The sequence below is a fragment of the Platichthys flesus genome, chromosome 19 (assembly GCF_949316205.1).
Source record: "Platichthys flesus chromosome 19, fPlaFle2.1, whole genome shotgun sequence".
NCBI lineage: Eukaryota > Metazoa > Chordata > Actinopteri > Pleuronectiformes > Pleuronectidae > Platichthys > Platichthys flesus.
The window spans coordinates 17583076-17604049 of record NC_084963.1 but is presented as its reverse complement, the minus strand read 5'-3'; the positions used below and the strand labels follow the sequence as shown (position 1 = coordinate 17604049).

The 20974-nt window shown below is 39.9% G+C and overlaps 1 protein-coding gene across 2 annotated transcripts; it reads right to left on the bottom strand.

Annotated features, from left to right (window-relative positions):
* Positions 1 to 566: 566 nt before the first annotated feature.
* On the bottom strand, positions 567 to 17837 carry LOC133975588 (kinesin-like protein KIF2A). Of its 2 annotated transcripts, XM_062413573.1 has the most exons (21): positions 17693 to 17837; positions 16713 to 16807; positions 15578 to 15697; positions 14888 to 14942; positions 14370 to 14489; positions 13580 to 13680; positions 11637 to 11732; positions 10804 to 10858; positions 10567 to 10729; positions 10398 to 10488; positions 10235 to 10298; positions 10056 to 10147; positions 8576 to 8718; positions 8276 to 8480; positions 7046 to 7156; positions 6893 to 6960; positions 6167 to 6256; positions 4482 to 4626; positions 3513 to 3614; positions 3088 to 3223; positions 567 to 1758 (listed from the first exon to the last, which is right to left on the bottom strand). In XM_062413573.1, the coding sequence occupies exons 1-21, from the start codon at positions 17751 to 17753 to the stop codon at positions 1673 to 1675; spliced, it is 2199 nt and encodes a 732-aa protein (XP_062269557.1). In that variant the 5' UTR covers positions 17754 to 17837; the 3' UTR covers positions 567 to 1672. The 2 variants fall into 2 exon arrangements, with proteins under 2 accessions (XP_062269557.1, XP_062269558.1); XM_062413574.1 differs by lacking the exon at positions 6167 to 6256.
* Positions 17838 to 20974: the final 3137 nt, after the last annotated feature.

The window sequence follows — 20974 nt, the reverse complement described above, 5'->3', positions numbered from 1 at the left end:
ATTGCACCCTCTTGAGAATGAGTGTATTAGAGCAACCTGTACATTTATATATTAATCCAATGCTGAATTTATAAACAACATTTTTCTTACTGTATCAGTAGTTAGGGAAAACCTACAAAAACCTAAAGTATAACATTTGAACGGAACATATTAATACTATAGAAAAAGTTTTGTCTTCCAGATGTGACACATTTTGGCAGAGTGCCACAGGAAAAACAGGACAGTTATAAGAACCAGGATAACAAACTTTTCTTTGGTTTCTGAGCCATGGAGTTAAATTATGGAACTTCTTCACATAAAGCTGACCTTCAACCCTTAGGATGTGAAATGTCATCTCTTCATCATTTATCCTATTAAAAAGTATGTTTTGTGACATTGGTGACCCTTGACCACCAAATTCTGCAGTTATCTTTGAGTTCAAGTGAACACTAGAAGAAAATCCCATAAAACATATCTGAGGTATCTAGTTCTGTGAACAAATGGAAAAGCTGAAAAAAGAATGTCTCCCAGCCCAGAGAAATAATATCTTGAATTTTTTGTCAAAGACAATTGATGGCATCATTGTCAACTCACAAGTGATGGGCCCACATGTTTACAGAGATACTGAAATCATTCGTTCACAAAGTGAATGCACAAACTCAATATATACTAGGAACACTTTACTTTTCAGGTCAGAACTGTTAAAAACAGACAGTTGTAAGCAAATCAAAATGTTCATTAATGTATTTAACTCCAATGAATAGAAGCTGCTGTATTAGCATGTAATGAACGATCATAATCATAAAAAACACTGCATCTTCATTGGAGAAGTTATAATTTCTGACATGTACTGTACATCAGTAAAGATTTAAAATGTCCCTACATCATTCACATAGTGTTATAAACCATTTATTACATACTTATATACCACAAATAAATGCAAAACTGAATTGTTACACTGAATCTGTCAGCGCCACACAGCTCAATGTTTTGATTGAGAGTTTCTACAGAGTTTAAACTTTTTTAAATTATTTTTTTTCCAGGGTAAATAAAAACAAGAGCAGCAACAAGAAGTATTATTTCTTTAATGTTGCAAATGCCGTCTGGAACACTGACATATCGCCCTCATTAGGTCAATTGATGTAATGTAAGGGCAGTTTTGTGTTTTTTTTGGCTCAGTCAAACCTATACAGTATCAACACAAACACACAGTGGCTAATTTTACTGTACAGCCAAACACAACATGTGCTGTTCACCCCTGAACTGAAACACAGGGAACAGGAGGAGGATCCTCCATGTATTGCACAAAATGGCAACTGCTGTTTAAAAAATTGGCCACGGTGAAGATAAGATATGATTAAATCTATAAAAATTCATTTAAAACAAATAGTTGTTCATCTTTTATTTTCGTTTGCACGAAACACGTGTGCCTTATCGCACATGACAGGAAGGTGGTGAATTCACTTCACAGGATGGTGGAGAGCAGAGACTTTGGAGAGCAGGTTTGGTTTTACAGATGGACGGATGGATGAGAGGAAGCGGTGGCAGTCTGTACAGCATAGAGGTGGAAGGAGGAACCAAACACACAGAGACAGTAAGTCATAAATTAACAGCTGAGCAACTTAGAGACAAGGCCTCCCCCGTCTCAGGTCAAGTCATCATGACAGTGGAATATTGTGTGTTTTATGGGCATCTATAGTGCACGAGGCCTCTTCGGGGTTATTTGTTTGCTAGCTTGCTCCTCTTCCGAGAGTGCACAACGGAAAGACTTGACTTTATCTGAAAGAAAAGAGAACATCACACAACATTACATTACATTACATGACATTTAGCTGACGCTTTTGTCCAAAGTAACTTACATTTTTAGAACACTAAGCAACATGCGTCAATGACCAAAAATATCAGATATCACCACTTGTGACTTGGGCCGTTCAAGGGCCTCTTTTTGCTTAAGCAAAACTACTTTTACTAAGCAACAGTGCCCTCCGCAGTCACATGTGGTGATTCATTCTGTTTGGCTACTTGTCCAAACGATTGACTGTTTTTTGTGGAGAGATTGAGAATCTATAAAAGTGTTGATTGGGTTTTTCTCTTAATCCCCAGCTACCTCAACCAGAAGAGCTGATGCTGTATCAAAAACACATGATTCTGAAATACGAACAAAATAATTGAGAAAGAGCAACAGCAACTGACAGTGAGTTTTTTTTTTTAAATGGTCGAAAATAAGGTTTGATAATGAGCACTCAATTGTTGCTAAACGTGCTTACTGGTTTGTCCTTTTGTGTGCATAAGAGACACAGATCGAGATCACATATTTAATGCAAGGGATCTTAGACGGTGGTAATCGCATATTTCCCAAATTTCCCGATATTTCTCTGCATGTCAACGCCTCATTTCTACATAGCTCTGTGTCCTTATGCGAGGCAACGGGTAGAGCATTTGTTCCTATGGCAACCTCCATCATCTCAGATGTGTTGCTAAACTCCTCCCCTCCGGACAGACCATATAAACTTAATGCCACAAGAAATTGGAATAAAAACGAATTACCTAAGAGGCTCAACTAAATTGTTTGACATTGTATATTGCTACAATAAAATGTAAACTTGTTCAGCCAGTTTAGCACATAGTGAATTTACATGTTCTCTAAAAAAAAGTAAACTGAAGTTGAATAAACGTGTGAGTTCAGTTATTACATTATAAACATTTAATTATGATCATATCATTAGATATATTGTAAATAGAATAATTGACAAACAATGTGCTTCAACCAGCAATCCTAACACAAAGTTTTTATTGCGATATTACTCCAGGCACATGTTCCACAAAAATCTTTTGTTTAATTTGCCTTTCTCCAAAGCTTGCAGTGGTGTTTGCAGTCAGCTGTAAAGAAATTATTTTCACAATGAACACAAGAGAGCTGAGTCCGTAAATGAGACTTAATTACAGACATGAAACAAAACTTCATGGAAACAAGGCTTTAACCTTGAGCTGTTGCAGCCTTTACACTGATCTGAGTGTTCACTTTGTGCCTAGTCAAACCTGATAAAAAATGTTGAAGATAAGAGCTGTGCAGAGCAACCGAGCTCAGATGAAGGCAAAGGACTTTACCTCTGAGCTCAGTGAGAATATCGATCTTCTGGTCCAGGATTTGTTCTAGTTGAGTTGCATATGACTCGACGTCGTAGTCCACCTCCTCTGTCATTTCCAAAAGCATCTTCTCGTCCTCCAGCCAGCGGATGGACTCCTGTGGAGGTAAACACTTTATAACTGAAGACATTGGGCTAATAAGGAGGGAATGAAAATAAACATCTACCTTCACTGAACTGTGAGCACTTATATTTGTTGGAAAGCACATTTGGAAAGAATTGTGAATAATAGTTTAAGATCATTCATACAGTAAAGAAATCAGGCTGTGACTGATTCGTCAGAAAAGAAATATCAGGTCACTCCTGAAACTTGACCTAATGATGATCAGTCATGTTGGGTCAGAATCTTGTCGGATGTTCAGTGACTGTTGTTTGACTTTACAGTACCTGGAACACAGCCCTGTGGTCCTCCAGAACCTGCTCCTCCATCTCCACCAGCTGAGACACGGCTTCGTGGAAGGAGAAGAGCTGCGGGGAAACCTCTTCCTCCTACAAAGAGAAAATCCAAACACAACCAAGTCGGTTTTGGTCCAGTAACATTGGGACCGGAGGGGCAGCACTTTGTGGCTGTATTGATGTTCCTTTCTGTGGGAAGTTACACAGAGCGTTGGAAGATGAGACTCACTTAATTTGATAAATTAAGACTTTTAATTGACTTTTAATGACATTAGTATGATGAATAACCAGCACTTCCCAGTTAAACACTATCAATCAATTGAAGTTCATCTCAGCTTTTGTTTCTGCTCAGCTACTGTAGCAGCAGCAGTAGCAGCAGCAGCATTTAAATAGTCTACTACAGCCTAATTAGACTAGAGAGAGAGATACAGCCCTGTCTAATGTCTCAAACTAGTTATCTAAACCCGGACTAGGACAGGTCATATATTAGTGTCAGACTAACTTTGGAAAATATGTTTTGTACTGAACAAGGTCGGGAGATTTTGACCCCATCAATTACACTGGAGGCTTTTTATTAAATCATCACACAGAGAGTTGAAGTCATGACCTCATACTCTGTCTAACCTCTGTTCCACTAGCTGCAATAACTCAATGCATAGTACATGTGAGAGAGTATGAGTATTATCTCACATAGGGCTGCTCATAAAACCTCTTTCAGTCTCTGAAGTACAAAACCTGCAGTCGAAAGGGAAACAGTGTGTACTTCTTCACCTGATTTTATGTTTCTGCAGAGGTGCAGGACTTTATATGACTGTGAGCTTAAATGAGCCCATACTAAGTAAGAACGTGACAGCAGAGAAAAACATTGCTAATGGTTGAGTGCAAAATGTACAAATGTGAGTATTGTTTTAAGGCAAACTCAAGCCCACATCCACCTGAATGAATCTGTGTTTGTCTTACGTTCTGTTCGCAGAGCAGCTTCAAGTCGTCTCTCTGCGGAGAGCTGCCGACTCCCCACTGAGCCTCCAGCACCTCCAGCTGGTTGGCGAGTCCTCCCTGGCGACCCCCATTTGCTGCTGCCGGGTCCACCATGAGCTCCTTCACCCTGGCAACACACCAGAGCAGCCGGTTAATCCAGAAACAGTGCTGAAGTACCAGATGAGCTAATGGAGCTGGAGCTGCATGCGACCAAACACAGACTAATGAACGGTGAAAATGCTCAGCATGCCAGGAGAAGAAGCAGATACAGTGATATAACAGGGGGGGATATGCAGCATCAGTGCGGCGATGAAGGAACTGACACGTTAAAGACTCCATGCAGACAATCAGGGAAATCTAAAAATGAGAAGAGGTCAATTTCAACCAAAAATGGATGGCGCTGCAAAATTAACAATAAAATGGCCTGCAGGTAACCATCATTAAATATCCCCTCCAAACAATGAAATGACACATACAAACCCAGAACCCTTTCTATTAATTCAGTCAGGGACACTTTATCAAAAGTAAACTTATCCTATGTAAAGTAAAACATTCCATGTATGATTCATTATTTTCCATAAAAAAAAACGAATCAAAGCTGTGTTTATCAATATTTTATCTTTAAAAATGGATGTAATCATGATATGAAATTTGAAAGTTGTGGCTCCTGATGAGAAACCCACAGATAATCATCATCCCTTAGCAGATGAATGTCAAAACAGCTGTCTCTGACTCTGCACGTGATACTGACATGAGATCTGTATCTGGACATATCTTCTGGATAATGTCATCTCATCCACCAGATAATGTATCCACACACAGATTGTATTTTAGTGCTGGGCATATATGGATGGTACTGGTGTTAAAATTGTTCACACAAATTATTATTAGCGCCAGCATTAAAGTAATTAGGCTGGTGATGTTGTATACATTGAATATGTATAATATATTTTACTTTTCTCTATCATGTCTGTGGCTCTCAGGCTCAAACTAACTGGTTCCTACTGAGGATGTAAATCTTTAAAAACAAGTCACAAATACACATACCTTCATCTTTAAAACTTAGTCATAATAAAGTACAGTGTGTGTGGGTTCATGGTGAGGAAGGAACATGTCACAGAGAGCAACACTGTGTTTCACTGGAACGAGATATATACCATCCATCCATTCAGCCAGCAGGTTGTGGAGGGTACACCCTGGACAGGTCGACAGCATACAGTCCATAAATAGACAAACAACTATTCACATTCACATTCACACCTACACTCAATTGAGAGTGTCAAGTGAACCTCACCCCAATCTGCATGTCTTTGGACTGTGGGAGGAATCACGAGAAAAATCTCATGCAAACATGAGAACATGCAATCTCCAAACAGAGAGCCCCTGGCAAAACCAGATTTATCAGGCTTTGGATAAACTTAATAACCTGTATGGATTAATTTTTTGAGTATTTTCATGAGATTGATAAAAAATACAGAATGTCCCCGGGCTTATCCTTGATCTGACTGACACTTTCTTTGACTGTAGATGAGACGGTAACTTCTGAGTGCAACAAAAAGTGGTCATGAATGAGACGTGCTGGTGTCATAATGCCATGTGAAGGGAGAGACTATGGAGAGAGAGGATGGGAGATGACGCAAAGTGATATGATAAGTGATAAGTTATACTCATAAGACGGAGAGAGATCACAGCGACTCCCTCCACCCCCGCCCTGGGAGAAGGGAATGTCTGAGGGACTGATGCCAAACTCCTTAACCCTGGAAACATGGTGGGGAGAGAGAAACAAACACAGAAGCAAAGAGAAGGGACAGGAGAGGAGAGTGGGAGAGAAAGCAGTCAAATATTTGAGTCAAGGTAAAGCAGCAATAGCAGAGTGATACAAATGTGGGGGAAGTATCAGGTACCATATTTGCCTCTGAATAGAAATAGAGGTACAATTAGCAGAAAATGGAAATATTGTAAGTAAAATACAGCTACCGCAAAACCATACTAAGGTACTGTACTCGAAAAATGTACTACTACAATAAATGTACTTACTGATGTAAATCTTTTCCAAAGAGCAAATAGAGCTTTTAATGGGTGATTGGTTAGAGAATTAATATTCTTATCTCAAACGGATTAAATAACAATATGGTAGTTGAAAATAGCTACTCAAGATGACAACCCCGTGACCGTGGCCTCATGCAACTGTTTTCAGAGTCTCACAAACACATGACCTGCTCAGGGACAATGTGTCAGTGTTTTATACATTTCATAGCTTTTTACCAAAAAAAAAGAGAAATGGTACTGCTGCTTTCAGACTTAAACCCTGTGTGAATCATTTATTTGTATAGAGCCAGTTGTGTTCTAGACCCTGAGTTGCAGTTACATCAGATCAGGAGAGTTTGTTTTACCTGTTGGCGTATCTCAGCGTGTTCAGGGTGTTTTCGCAAGAGGCCATTCCAGGAGAGATGGTCGCTATCTGTGCACGGAAAACATTGGATCGGCATATATCAGGCCTCATTAAAACCTGTTGGGTAACACATGTGGCTGTGCTGTTTTCTTACCATGCATGTTCTGGAGTTTTCTCCGATGAAGGAGTCCCTCAGCACCTGGGTTAACTTGCTGGCTCGGAAAGGAGTGTGGGGTTTGTTAAGGCCCAGAGCTCGAATACACTCCTGCACAGAGACAGAGACATCATCAGTGGCTCAGTAGAGACATCACCACTTACTAATTCAAATTGAAATATTCGTAGGAAGTAACAAGTGAGTTAAAGATGAAGGTATTTTTTCCAATTTACATTTTGCACATTAAACTATTAATCTTAATGATAGATGTTTTCAAACCTCAATCTAAAAACGATTAAACTGCTAAACTCAAACCACTACAATTTGCAAAGATTGATAAAAGTCTACCCTCGTGTCCTCTATAGAAGACCTTTAAACCTGAGCAGTAATATTTTGATGTAGCAAAGGATTTTTTCATGATTTTGCCAAAAAATTAAACCAGAAGATGGAAATTCTGCCAATCTGCTGAATCGGCACTTGGTCGGGGCACTGACATGAAATGAACTTCAACCCTTGCGGGAAAAAAATATAAAAGGCAAAAATCCACCTGCCTCGTTTCCAGAAAGATTATTTGGACCTAAACTCCTCACAATGAAATCCTTATGTCTGCAGGGGACTGAATAAATGAGAAGGATTTTATGTGAGGTAAACAAAGTTCTCCATAGGACTCAGGGGGATGATAAACTATTTATCTGCAGGAACAATTTGTTGGTTTGTAACTTGGTTTGTAACTTTACTTCTATTGACAATTTTAATATAATTGTAGAGCCGAACTGCCCAAATCACAATTTACCTCATAGTCTGCCCTGAATCATCTGCACTTAACTCTCATCAAGAGGGAGGAGAAATTAGCTTATTCCTTAGTTGTAACTTTATCTAGAGGCCGAAAAGCTTCAGCTACTCAGTTTAGAGTTGAATGAGTCTGTGTCTCTTTTGCACTGTGCAAGATAGAAAAGAGAGAAAATAAACTCTGGTCTACAAATAATAATACAAATTTAATTGCAGTCTGTCTGTCTGTCTGTCTGAATTCTGTCACTGAATGTCAAGGATGGACATTATGTCATAACGTGTTTTTTTTCTAAATCTGTATGTTTTGAGACAGAATGACTCCAGTTTTTAAATTAGTTTAATGCAGACCCCAGAACTGTTTCCAGGCCGCATGGAAAAACAGTTCGACCTCTGCAGTAAAAACACTGACACACAGGATGTCTGTATCACTGAGGAGGAAACCTTAAGTGCCAGAAGGCTCTTGTTGATCTCGGCTCCTTCGAAGCGAGTCTGGCGGTCGGCGCTGGAGGTGTCTGCCCCTCTCTCATTCCCCGCCAAGTCAATCAGAGAAAACTTTCCATGCATCTTCCCCCGTTTACGCAGAATGATTTGAAACACTGCGTGGCTCCGAGAGGAGTGAGCGTTCGCTGAGGTCTGACCAGAAGTCCTGAAGGAGACGCAGAAAAGAACAGCACAGGGTGTATTTGTGAGGACCAGTCCAGTTTTCCCAACAACACTTACAACATTAATTCCTGTGTTTACCTGCAGCTGTTTCCCAATTCAATCAGTTTGAGGACGTCCTCCATACATTTCACCTCCTTCTCCTGCAGACCCACCACCTGCACCTGCTGCTTCCCGTCCTCCAGGACACGTAACTTAGCCTTGCGGTTCAGCAGGTCAAACACCTTTAAAGGAAAGCACATATTGACGTTATCGTCAACTTTCTTTTGGTATCCATAGCCTGATGCTGGTATACAGCAGTGTCTGGTCATTTTGAAGATTTATACATGATGTACACTGGTACTTTGAGGGAATTGAGGATTATTTTAATAATTTCTGAGACTTAATCCAACTATATTCAACTTGTGTTCGGCCATGTGCTCATTATCTCTGGTTAGTTAGTATCTGTGTACACACACTCGTCCCTGTGATGGCACTCTCGTCCCCTTATGATAATGTTCAGATCAGGATTGTAGAGAGTAACCGGATTATTAATATCTCGGTCTGATTCCAACATTGTCCTGGTCACTGAAATCACTGTTGCAGATTCCCGGCTGAAAACTAAAGGGGGCAGAGCTTTTGAAAGATTACCCTGCCCCAGGATAATGGCACACTGATTCAGTGCCTTCCTTTAAATTAAAGCTTAATTCATAATTTATCGTACCGCAAACCCGATTTTTAATAATTCTAGTTTTTATAATTGTTATGGGTGATCATGCTTCGATTTTTGTCACACATTAAGACTGTTTATTATTTAATGACTGGGTTTTTATTTGTTTTTACATTATTTATTATCTAGTACTAGTATTTTCATTATTATTATGAGAGGAAAAAACTCATTAGCCTCAACAAAAACAACTTCTCATTGCTATATAACTGACTGAACATATTTCATGGCTCAGCGGGTCTCTAGCTAGCAGCCCTGTGGGGGGTCAGTGTTCTTCCAGGAGCTAACATCTGTGTTATCAAAGTGCCAGACCTGCTTGTCTTTGGACATCAACTATTTCCACCTTAATATCAGTGGGTGTGGCTCATCATAAGTAACCTCATCAATAAAAGATAAGTGGAGTCACAAAATAAGTGCAGCAGTCTGTCTGCACTCATCAACCGTTGCATTGTGTTGAGGGGCAGTGGTTGTTTTTTAACAACAATATATTACACAGTATATGTACATTGAACATCAGTGAAAGACAAGAAAAAGGTGGACTGGACTTCTAGCTAGGAGTTCTGTTGGCACATGAAAAGGTAATAAATGATAAAACAGAACACATTAGATTTATATAATATGAAATGTAGTCTGGAAGAAGGTAAATTGTTATATATAGTTACATTAGTTAAAAGACCGTATATAATGTAGTACAATGTGCTTATTTCTGCAAACAACTGCATTAGATAGTGTCATAAAGTAGTTATTATATATTTTATACCATTCATAAATGATAAATAAAAAAAATAAGTGTTCCCAATTAATACAACACAATCTGTGAAGAAACTGATACAACTCATTTTAAAAGACACTTGCCTTCCCGCTGTAAATCTCAAAAAATGTGGCAAAGACCTGAAGATCCAACTTCTTGTAATTTGGCTTCTTTAGCATGAGAAAAACATCTCTGGCTGCACAGGGAGAGAAAAAATAGACTCTTCATTATTGAGCCAAATGCAAGAATGAGCAGTGGAGATGGAGGAAAAGGGGAAACTAACCGGACAAAGCGTAGATCCCTTTGGAGCAGTCCTGGTTCTTTCCTGAAAAGTCACCACCCATAGTCTGAAAAGGAGAAAAATTTGTCACATGTGCACTAAAATCGGGAAGTGTTAAAATAATATGTGATAAAAATTGAAAAAAATGTTAAATCCAAACACTCACATGTGTTTTCCCACTTCCAGTTTGTCCATACGCGAAGCAGGTCGCCATCCCCCTCTCAAAAATGGTCTCCACCAGCGGCTGAGCAGTGAATCTGTGAGCAGAGGAGTGTTTTCTTTAACAAATGGCTGTTTCCCTTCCGTTTCTGAAACTTAGTAGAATTTTGTTTTACCTATAAACCATTTCATTGGTGGAATTCTCATCAAAGGTGTAGTCGAATCGGAAAGTTTGGTTCTCCAGGTAGCGGGTCAGGTCGACTTTCTGCTTGGGCTCATGGACCATTACCACGTCCTTACTGGGAATGGTGATCACATCCAAATCCTTCCCAGAAATCTCTGGAAAGAAAATCACTTGTGTTCACACATACCCATGTGCCTCAAAGTAAAAAGCTGTATAAGGCAATTCTCACCTTTTTTATTGAGGGGACGTGCACGTACACAGACACATATCCTGTGGTCCTCGATCTGAAACAACAAGAAGTACAGATACACTATTCTTTATGAACATACAAAAGAAATTAGCTTATTTTCAAACATTCAACTTCTAAACATTGTATATTTTCCCATTTATTTCCCCTCAAGTAGCTTTGAGGTTAGAAAAATCAACATATTCATCACTGACACTTTCAGCTCTTTCACCAAGTGAAACATCCAAACCCACCATGTTTTTTTTAATGGCTTCATCAAATGAAAATCCTCTTAATGTCAAACTTCTCTTTTGGCCAAATAAAAATTGGAGTTTGTTCTAATGAAACCTTGTGCATGTATCTTACCTAGTGTTTACTATTAAATGTAAATATGTTAAAGCTACTATTTCCCTGAACAACTTGACACCTGGTTCTGGTTCTATCTTCTATGATCTAGCCGTGTGAACACTATCTGCTCGGCAACAGGAATATGGACACGAATATTAACATTTCTGTCTGTGTTGTTAGCCACTGAAGCTACAGAGGCTAACAATTTGGCTAGCTAGTAGTCGGGTAATGTAATATAGGAAATGCAAATCCTTAGACATGAAATGTGATGAGAAAATCTAAATATACAATATCTAAACTTTACATTGAGCTGAACAATGAACTTCAAAGCCCTTTGCTATTTTTGGAGATGTCAGGAAACACAACACAACTTAGAAAATGTTGAGGTTGTGAATAACACTTACAGGGGATGTTTAGATGGACTCTTCTCACGAGCATGCTGACCACGCCCCCTTGTGAAGGCAGCATTAATTACCAACCAGACTTACCTGATCGTTAGTTGTTAATGGCCTGTAGTCCAGACTGGCTCTGAAGTCTCTGATCATACACATAATTTCATAGTTTGGTAGATTGACATCCACCTCCTGCAACGGAAAACAAAAAACAGAGGTCTCAGATGAAATGTACATATCCTGTTCGTTTTTCATTTAGAATATTTGACATATGCATGCAGGCAAAGCTGAGAAAGATCATTCAGAAGCAAATGAAAACTGCATTCCTTATTTGCCATATGAGAAAATTTGCGCCCTCTTATTTTAAGGGTCTAAATGATATTTAGCATGGGCCTAGAACTGAGACACAAATCCAGCCGAAAACCCATATCTAAAGGTACAATGTTTAACACGTATAAACTATTCACGCACCAGGGTGACTTATTGATATTTCAAAGTCCCCAGAGGATCACAACTATGGCTTCTCAGCAGCTGTGAACCAGGTGGTGGACTGTGTTGAAGATTGTCCTAGGACAATTATTTTGTCTTTTGTCCTCATGGATATATACGTCCTTGGGTCTCTTGAATGACACCATATAAATTCAAGCTATTATTATTATTATTAAGACACTGGTACATCATCCACATGGACTCCAGGATTCTCTGCAACTTCTACAGGTGCACCATAGAGAGCATCCTGACTGGCTGCATCACCGCCTGGTATGGCAGCTGCACCGCCCTGAACCGTAAGGCTTTACAGAGGGTGGTGAAGTCTGCCCAGCACATCACCAGGACAGCGCTACCATCCATGGAGGACCTCTACACCCAGCGGTGCAGGAAGAAGAGCAGCCGGATTATTAAAGACCCCTTTCACCCCAGCCATAAACATTTTTGCCTGCTGCCATCTGGCCGACGGTACCGCAGCATCCAGGCCCGCACCACCAGGCTTAGAGACAGTTTCATCCCCCAGGCCATAAGACTTTTAAACTCCTCTCCGTGACATATCTGCATATTTGCACTTTTGTTTTTTTATTTTCTCCTCAGCTGTTTATATATATATTTAGATATATATACTTTATTTTCTATTTTAAATTTGGATATTCTATTTTATTCTATTTTATACTATTTCTATTTTATTTTATTTTATAGGTTGTAATTACTTGAGCATTGCTAAAAGAGAGCCTGTGACTCAAGCAACTGCTTAATGTTATTGTTATTATTTGACAATAAAAAATCTTGAATCTTGATCTTGAATCATTGTGCAATTGTAGGAGTAGGAGCGCTATATGCAAGTGATTGGGAATGGTTGAAAGTGACTCATTGTGTAAAGTGCTTTGAGTGGTTGTAAAGACCACTATTTAAATGCAAGTCAGTTTTCATTTTCACGGCGACACAATGAACAGGAAGTGATCAGCGTTTTTTTAACCAAAAAGTACTTAAATATTTCAGTCAGATTCACATCACCTTGTGGTTATGAAAACACTGTCTTGGTTTTTGCTTTATAAAAAAAACCAATATTTTCCTAAATTAATTCAAGCTCTTCACAATATCTGCATGTGTTGTGTAATGAAACCTCAGTTTCAGGGTAACTCAGTGCAGCTTATATTGTCTTTTTATATTATATTATATTATATTATATTATATTATGCCTGGACAGGGTTCAGACAGATAAATATAATACTACTGGGTTGGGCTCAGTTCGATTTCTCTCGGGCTCCGATTGGTTCGGATGGAAAATTAAAGCCAAGCCGCTCTCTATTTTTTACAACTGTGATGCCCGCTGAAGCATTTCAACCGCTTCTCAAGCTTGATGTGTCGGGATCAACATATTAGTCGGGGGTTACAAGTCACAACAACTGTAAGACTCCCGATCACAATACAGCATATCGTGTAGTTTGCAGATCTGCTGACTGTGAAAGCTGTGTGTACTCGACTTCCGACTGCAGTAGGAACACTGTGTACTAAATAAAACTGGGTGCATGTGTTTCTTTGCTCCTGACCTGAGCTCTCTTCTTTCTCAGCTCTTCCTGCTGAAGTCGTCTCTTCTCTCGTTTTTCCTGGAGTTTCTCCACTTCCTTTACACAGCTGGATTTCTTCCGTGCTGAGACATAAGAAACAAACCAATCGGAATAATCACAAAAATATGTTTTTACGCTCATTCAATCCTACAAAGTACATTGTTAAAAACATATCGCAAAGCTTATTTCTTAGCAGGTGAGTATGTGCTGCAGCACCATGATGTCTGCACGACTAAGTCAAAGTAATACACATTAAACCCAAGAACAGTTTTGAATCCAGTACTTTTTGGTTGTACAGAGTATGTTTACACTGTAGTGTCACTACTTTTACTTCAGTAGGTTTACCCAAGGTTTTTCATGTTTTTTTTTCCCACAGATATATATAAAACTACTCAAATACTCAGACAAGAATTATTACAGGTGTTTAATTTATTTTACTCATTTAGTAGACAGCAAAACCTTAGACCTACCCTTCAATATGATTCGGCACTTGCTTTCACAGGAATTATGTCTGATTTTAGTTCCCCGGTAGTGTACATTTATGCTTATTCCAATAGCCCCAGAAGAACTCTAAAACAAGTGCTGCAGTATGAGTGGAACTCCAGAAGCCAGAGACCGGCTGTGAAAGAGGCTTTGAGTCCCTCACAGCTGTGAGAGGAGCATGACATCACCGGCTCGGGCCTCAGCAACATGCCCTCCACCAGAAAACAACAGCCGGAGAACAGCCCCACTGATGTGTGTTGTACATGAAGCCACACAGACGATGTGTTACCGTTCTGCTGCTGAAGCAGGGTCTGGTTAAGTGCAGACTGGGGAGCGATGGCTGGCGGTGGGGATTCTGCAGCTTGGTTTTGCTGGCTGGGACGGGCCCGGGTGGTTCCCACTGCTGCGGCTGAGGAGCACACGGTCCAGGATAATCACTCATTCATTCAAGTAAAAGGGTCAGTCCGCTCAAGCTATAACGCACACAACACTAATAACTATAAAACTAATCCCTACACGTATTACTACTGTATAAATAGAAATAAAGATAAATAAAGTAACTCTTTTATTTAAGGTAAATCATTTTCAGGCTGTCTGGTCACAAGTTAAAATGTGCGCTTAAAAATTATGTTTGTGCATGAATGTCTCACCAGCAGTTATGAGTATTATTTTAAATATTACTACAATTAATACCATTTTAATGTATGTATTTCAGTAGTCAGGAAAAGCAACACATTTTGTTAGTTAGCTCACGCTCAGATTGTGGGTCAGTGGGTTTTTTGGTGAATAATGTTAAATCAAACGTACCTCTGTTCTCCCGTGGAGCATTCTCAGGCTTTGGTATGGATGTAGTCCGTCTGGTCTGAAAATATAAAGACAAAAATGCCAAAATCATAACAGAGCTCGAATAAAAAGGACATGACAGACTCAAGAATCGTCCTAACAGTGCACCCGTCACAATAAGAGAGAATCAGCAAGTTGAACAGCTAAAAGGAGATGAGTGCGTAAATATCATTTTTTGATCCCACTCAACAGCTAGATTTCCACAATGAGAATAAACTTAAAAGTACAGAATCTATGTCGATCACTTTGTAAATTTACTTTCAAAGAAGTTTCGGATTGAAAACCATTTCTAGTAGAAACGGAACAACCAGAAAAAGCCATAAATACAGGAACAAGAAGTGGATTGATTGGTAGTTTGAAATCAAACAATTCATAATTTTTCTGGCCTTTCAAGTGCAAAAATATTTACTGGTTTCAGCTTCTCAAAAGTGAATAAAGAAATGTATCATTTTATTTGGGGGAACAATTAATGACAATTTATGCACAAAACATTCGATCGAGAAAAATGACTGTCAGATAACTGAAAGGATGCATTAACTGCATTAAAATGAAATCATACAACTCAAACATGATCTTGAGTTTAACAAAGACCCTGAATAATAAACTTTGAATGTGTTTGTGTGTGTGAAAGGGAACTGGAAGTGAGAGTCAGACCTTTGGGACTTTGCTGGCTTTGGCAACATTTGAGGGAGGAAGAGAAGCCTCAGGACTCTGTGGTATCTCCTCATCAGGAGCAACATCTGGATTCAGAGCGTAGACGCTCTCCAGGTCAACCTGAGGCACAAACATGAGACCGGTGAAGATCAAGAAGAGCTGCTGGAGGAACAGCACTAATAAAACTGTCATATCTCCAGACAAGCAACGCGTTTAATTTAAAGACGAAAAGAGACTGCTTGGAAATTGTCTCACGCAAAAAGGTTTTCACACACACACAAATCCATTAGTCAGCTCTCCCTATGGAAGGAGAAACATAGGAAAGACATTTTCTTGACCCACTAAAATCCAACATTACAATGTTCCCATTAACCGAGAGAATATGAGCCCCTGTTATTGAATGCAGCCATTCTGTCATATCTCAGGGGATGGAGACAGGGGTTGTCGTTGCTGGGTCTGTGTTTGTCTTAGGCTATGTTTTCATCTGTGTTTGCTTGTAAGCAGAACTACTAAACTTGTTGGCAGGTTGCTTGTGGTATGGTTCAGGAAAGAAGCCAATCAATATTGATGCAGATCCACATCAGTGGGCAGATCCAGGAACTTGTTTACACTTTAACATTTGTTTTTTTTCACATTTTTGTGAATTTCTCAAAAAATAACGCAAACATAATAAAAGGCATATGGAGAGTGCATATTTCTATGAAGAGGTGAAATAATTTGGTGTGGATGCAGATAATGATCTGGATTTTTTTTTATCTAAATTAATATTATTTTATGGGGGGAGGGGGCTGTTAAGTACAGTTACAAATTATCCTTTCAACAATATCAGAGAATGTATATTTTGCTTGCGTCTTATATGAAAATAACGTGTCTGTGTACATTGTTTATTTATCTAATCTCAATATGCAATGTGTCGATCAATTGGCCAACCAGCCTTTGGCGGAGGTTTGCGCTCTAAGAAAGCCCTTCTAGTTTTATGATGTAAAACCTCATTGGAGATATCTGCTATTATAAAGCTACTTTAACTCTGTTTTTTCACGTGACACTTTTGAACTGTCCAAAATCAACCAATAAGGAGGAACCACCTGAGCAAAGCAATCCTGCACAAAATAAAGCAAATGAATGGCAGCTGCACCTCTTTCCCTTTGGTGTCCCCGTTCTCGATCCACTCCACAGTCACACTGTCGTTGTCTTCATGCAGCGAGGTGACCATCGCCTGGTGTATCCGTCCTGCAGAGAGGGTTACACAGAGGGGACGTAAAGAGATGCTCGGCCCGCTCAGCATCAGCACCAATAGGACACACACTTTAAACTGCAGGAGCATTAAATGACACAGTGAGCCATGAACAAACAGGGTCTCTCCCTCAGAGTGTTCTCTATTAATGTTTGCATCACAGAAAATCTCCTGTTTCCAATCCCAATTTAAAGACTAAAAGAAGATGCTAATGGGTGTGGCTCTTGTGAGGGATGGTGATAATGCTTTTTCATTGTGTGCCACACAACGGCTGCATTTATGGTCTGTTAACAGAGCCTGACAGGCATGAAATAAAATCACACATCTGCAGCAGAACATGAGCTGGAATACAGGGGGTCGATTAGAGCCGGCATGAAGAGATGCAGTCAGAGGGGAGAGGCCCCATGCATGCAACCATCCCTCCATCATTTACAGGCTACTGCTGGAGGATGCAGAGGCGGTTTGGTGCCTGCGTCTCCTCCTCTGCTGGGGCCATGATGGAGAGGGATGAAGGGAGGAGAGGGGAGGAGAGGAGAGGGGAGGAGAGGCTGGACAGGTGACATTTGTTTGGCTCAGGTCAGAGCCCGGCAGACGCACAGGTGGACGGACCCGCCCGGCTGCTGGCCCGGCCGGCCGGCGTGTCTGTGCGACTGACAGACGGCAGCAGCAAAAAAAACACAATCTGGGATTAAGGCTTTGGCGCTTAATTAATTTGTATTGTTTTTTTTTTTTTACAGCAACCCTGCATCATCCTCTCGCTGCAGTGAGGATGATGCAGCAGCCGCTCGATAGCACGAGCGCTCCCACTGCGGCGAGCGGCGACGTTAGCTCTGCTCATCCGGATCAGCCGGAGGGAGAGCGGCGTCTGAAAGGCAACTTACCGTCGCTCCGCTTTATTTCCACGTAAACCCCCACGAACATCTTCCCGAAGATCGCGGCCATCTCTGCCCGTGTCCGTGTTGTCAGTAAGGGCAAGCTCAAACCGTGGCAGCGGTCCACTAAGGGCAAGCTCAAATCGTGGCAGCGGTAGCCCGTAGAGGCACTTCCGGTGTCAGCAGAACCTTCCACTGATGTGTCAAGGCAGCGGCCTATAATGCCACACTGTTTTTTGAGGCAGCTGCCTTTGTTGGCACACTTCACAGATCAGTCCAAATCTCCCTGAATAAGTCAAAGCTGCATCCAAACAGTGTGGCAACAGAGACAGCTGCCTTTAAACAAAGGTGGGAGCTGCCTCAGGTGCCCTAATGCATTGTGGTTTAACGTTTCAATGACACACGACATAGGCGAAGCATTAGAAGCATTTAAGCAGAATCGGTACAAATATGACAAAGAAATCGGCCATATAAACGAGCATGTTTCACAATACAAGTGGAGAAATAGAGATCAATTATCCTTGGTGCTCAGAACAGTAACACGCTGATAAAGATTCATAAACTACATATGCATCTGAAGGAATAAGTCCCAAACTGCCTCATATCGCGGCAACTGCCTTCAACAAATCAGTGGCCGTTTCTGTTGCCACCGGAAGTGCCTATAAGAGGTGCCGCTGCCACGATTTGAGCTTGCTGTCTCTTGGTGTTATCGTGCAGCGTGTGTTTGTGTGTGTGTTTGTGTGTGTGTGTGTGTGTGTGTGTGTGTGTGTATTTGTGTGGTTCCAAGTTTTGTGTGAGTGCTGCTGCAGACTCTGAGGTCACTGTCGGTCGATGATGGGAGAGGAGAGGGAGCGTCTGCACATGCGCAATGGGTGCCGCTTCAGTTCGACCTCAACGACATCTTATATCAAATCTTAAATACAAATAAAAAATATATTAGTTCAGTGGGATGGCACCTAGAAACAATCTTTAAATACTTCACATTATAGTTACAGACAGTCTTTTCAGGTCATAATAAACCGCAACCGACCAAATATTGAAAATAAAATAAATACACATCCATACAATTACTAAATAATTCAGTACAGATAAATTCTAAAGCAAATAATAAGCCAAATCTCCAAAAGAGTGTGTAAACTATTTTAATGATATGGTGAGCTAGGAATGACTTTGTTGCCCTAGTTGTTGCCAACTTTAAAGACTAAAACTCAGGAACACATGTAAGTTCTGTTTTGTCTGCCAGGTCTCCATCCACACTCAGTTTTGTTATTACTGAATGTGATGTAGAAGAAGATGGCTGCGTTTAGGAAATGTTTTTAAGATTATAGAGCTTTGAGAACACATGAAATGACAAAAAAGAGTTAGGACTAAAATAAAGTCTGAAGGTAGCTAAGGTAGAAATACAATGTTTCAGTCAACAATTGTATTGTTCACAAAAGTTTTGTGTTGGATTTGTTACTCAATTAAAATGTATAGTCTTTATCTAAACAGTGCTAAGATTTAAATACTTAGAGCTAAATGGTAAATGGATTTAGTTAGTGATTTACAGGTCCTGATGACCACAAAAAGCTCTTTACAGTACAATTTTATCCTTCACACACATTCATACCGTGCATGTATGTGCTGCACCTTCTCTATCAGGCACACATACCCGCATACACTGCACTAACACAGCCGTCAGGGGCAATTTGGGGTTCATACTCTTGCCCACGGACTCTTCAGTCTGCAGAATGGGGGAGACTGGGATCAAACTGCTGACCGACTGGATAGTAAATATCATATGGAACTTGAATACATTTCCAATGCATTTTTCAGGAATATTATTTTCTAGCATACATCATACAGAAGAGCTCTGAACTAGTCGGTTGTAAAATCCTGTTACTGAACACAAGATGGCATCAGAGACCAGCAGAGAGAACAATTCAGACTAAGGCCAAGGGTCTGTGCCAATAATTCCGTTGGACCCTGTGGTTCTCAGCAAATGTTTCTCAAACAGAAAGAAACAATGTATTTGTTTAATCTGCGGATTTATACATTTGTCTTGACAGACATTTTTTTAATTGTACTGCTCCAGATTGTATTTTGAGACTTTCTACAAATCTTAGCTTTTCTCTTGTGAAATACTGTATATTTTCAAATGAAACAAGAGAACATTCTGGTTTGTGAGGCTGAACTCTTCAATACATTGAGACAAATGCAAACATCCATGTGCTAACCTATTCACAATTATAATGCTAAAAGGCCCTAAACATCTGCATCTTAATCTTTGGTTCTTGCATGTTAACATTAACCAATTGTACATAATCATTTTAAGTAGGCTAATTTAAACATTTCAAGTCACATCTTTTACAGCGTGAGAACCATCCACACTCCGTCTTATCATTACATTTTGTCTTAGTTTTTGAGAAATCACAAGTTGTTTGTCACTTTGGCAGGCTGGTCTAAGTTCTTCAATACCCATGAGCCTCAGCCAATGTTGCCTTGAAGAATAAGTACAGAGGTACTTAAATATGTGTAAAGCAAGGTATAAAAAAATAAATCCAGATTAAAATGTAATAATAACATTAATAGAAATAGTAGAATGGTATAAAGTTAAAGAAAAAAATGTGATTGTCCATTTGAACAAGTGAAAGACATTGAGGGTTTTGTTATATTGAAACCTGACTAGTTTTATCTTCAACTGATTAAATGAGTACCGAAGAGACAAAGTGGCTTTATCCATTTTTCTATATTTTTCACTGGAAAGAAGAAAATATTCTGAAAAGGTGAAAAAGTTTGAATTGAACCATTGAATATTGTGGCATATAGGTCACCATTTTTTTTGTTTAATTGATCAAAACAATTTAAATTAAACTTTATCAGTGATTGAGGCCTTCTGTGAAATGCACCATGTTCCTGGATGTTTTTATATATGCTACACAACCTGGTAACTCTAAAATATATAAATATGTTAATAATTTCGAGCCTGAACCATATAAATAAATCAAATTGGATATCCATGGTTGATATGAATATGACTTTACCACATCTTAAAGGTTCAGTGTGAAGACTTTAGTGACATCTTGTGGTGAAAATGCATGTTGCAGCTGAATTCCCATCACCTCACCCTCCCCTTTAGCCTGGATGCCAGACGAACTTAGCCCCGCCCAAAACATTTTTGGTCGGGCAGTTCGGTCTGGAGTTAGCCTGGATGTCAGACGAACTTAGCCCCGCCCACAACATTTTTGGTCGGGCAGTTCGGTCTGGAGTTAGCCTGGATGCCAGACGAACTTAGCCCCGCCCACAACATTT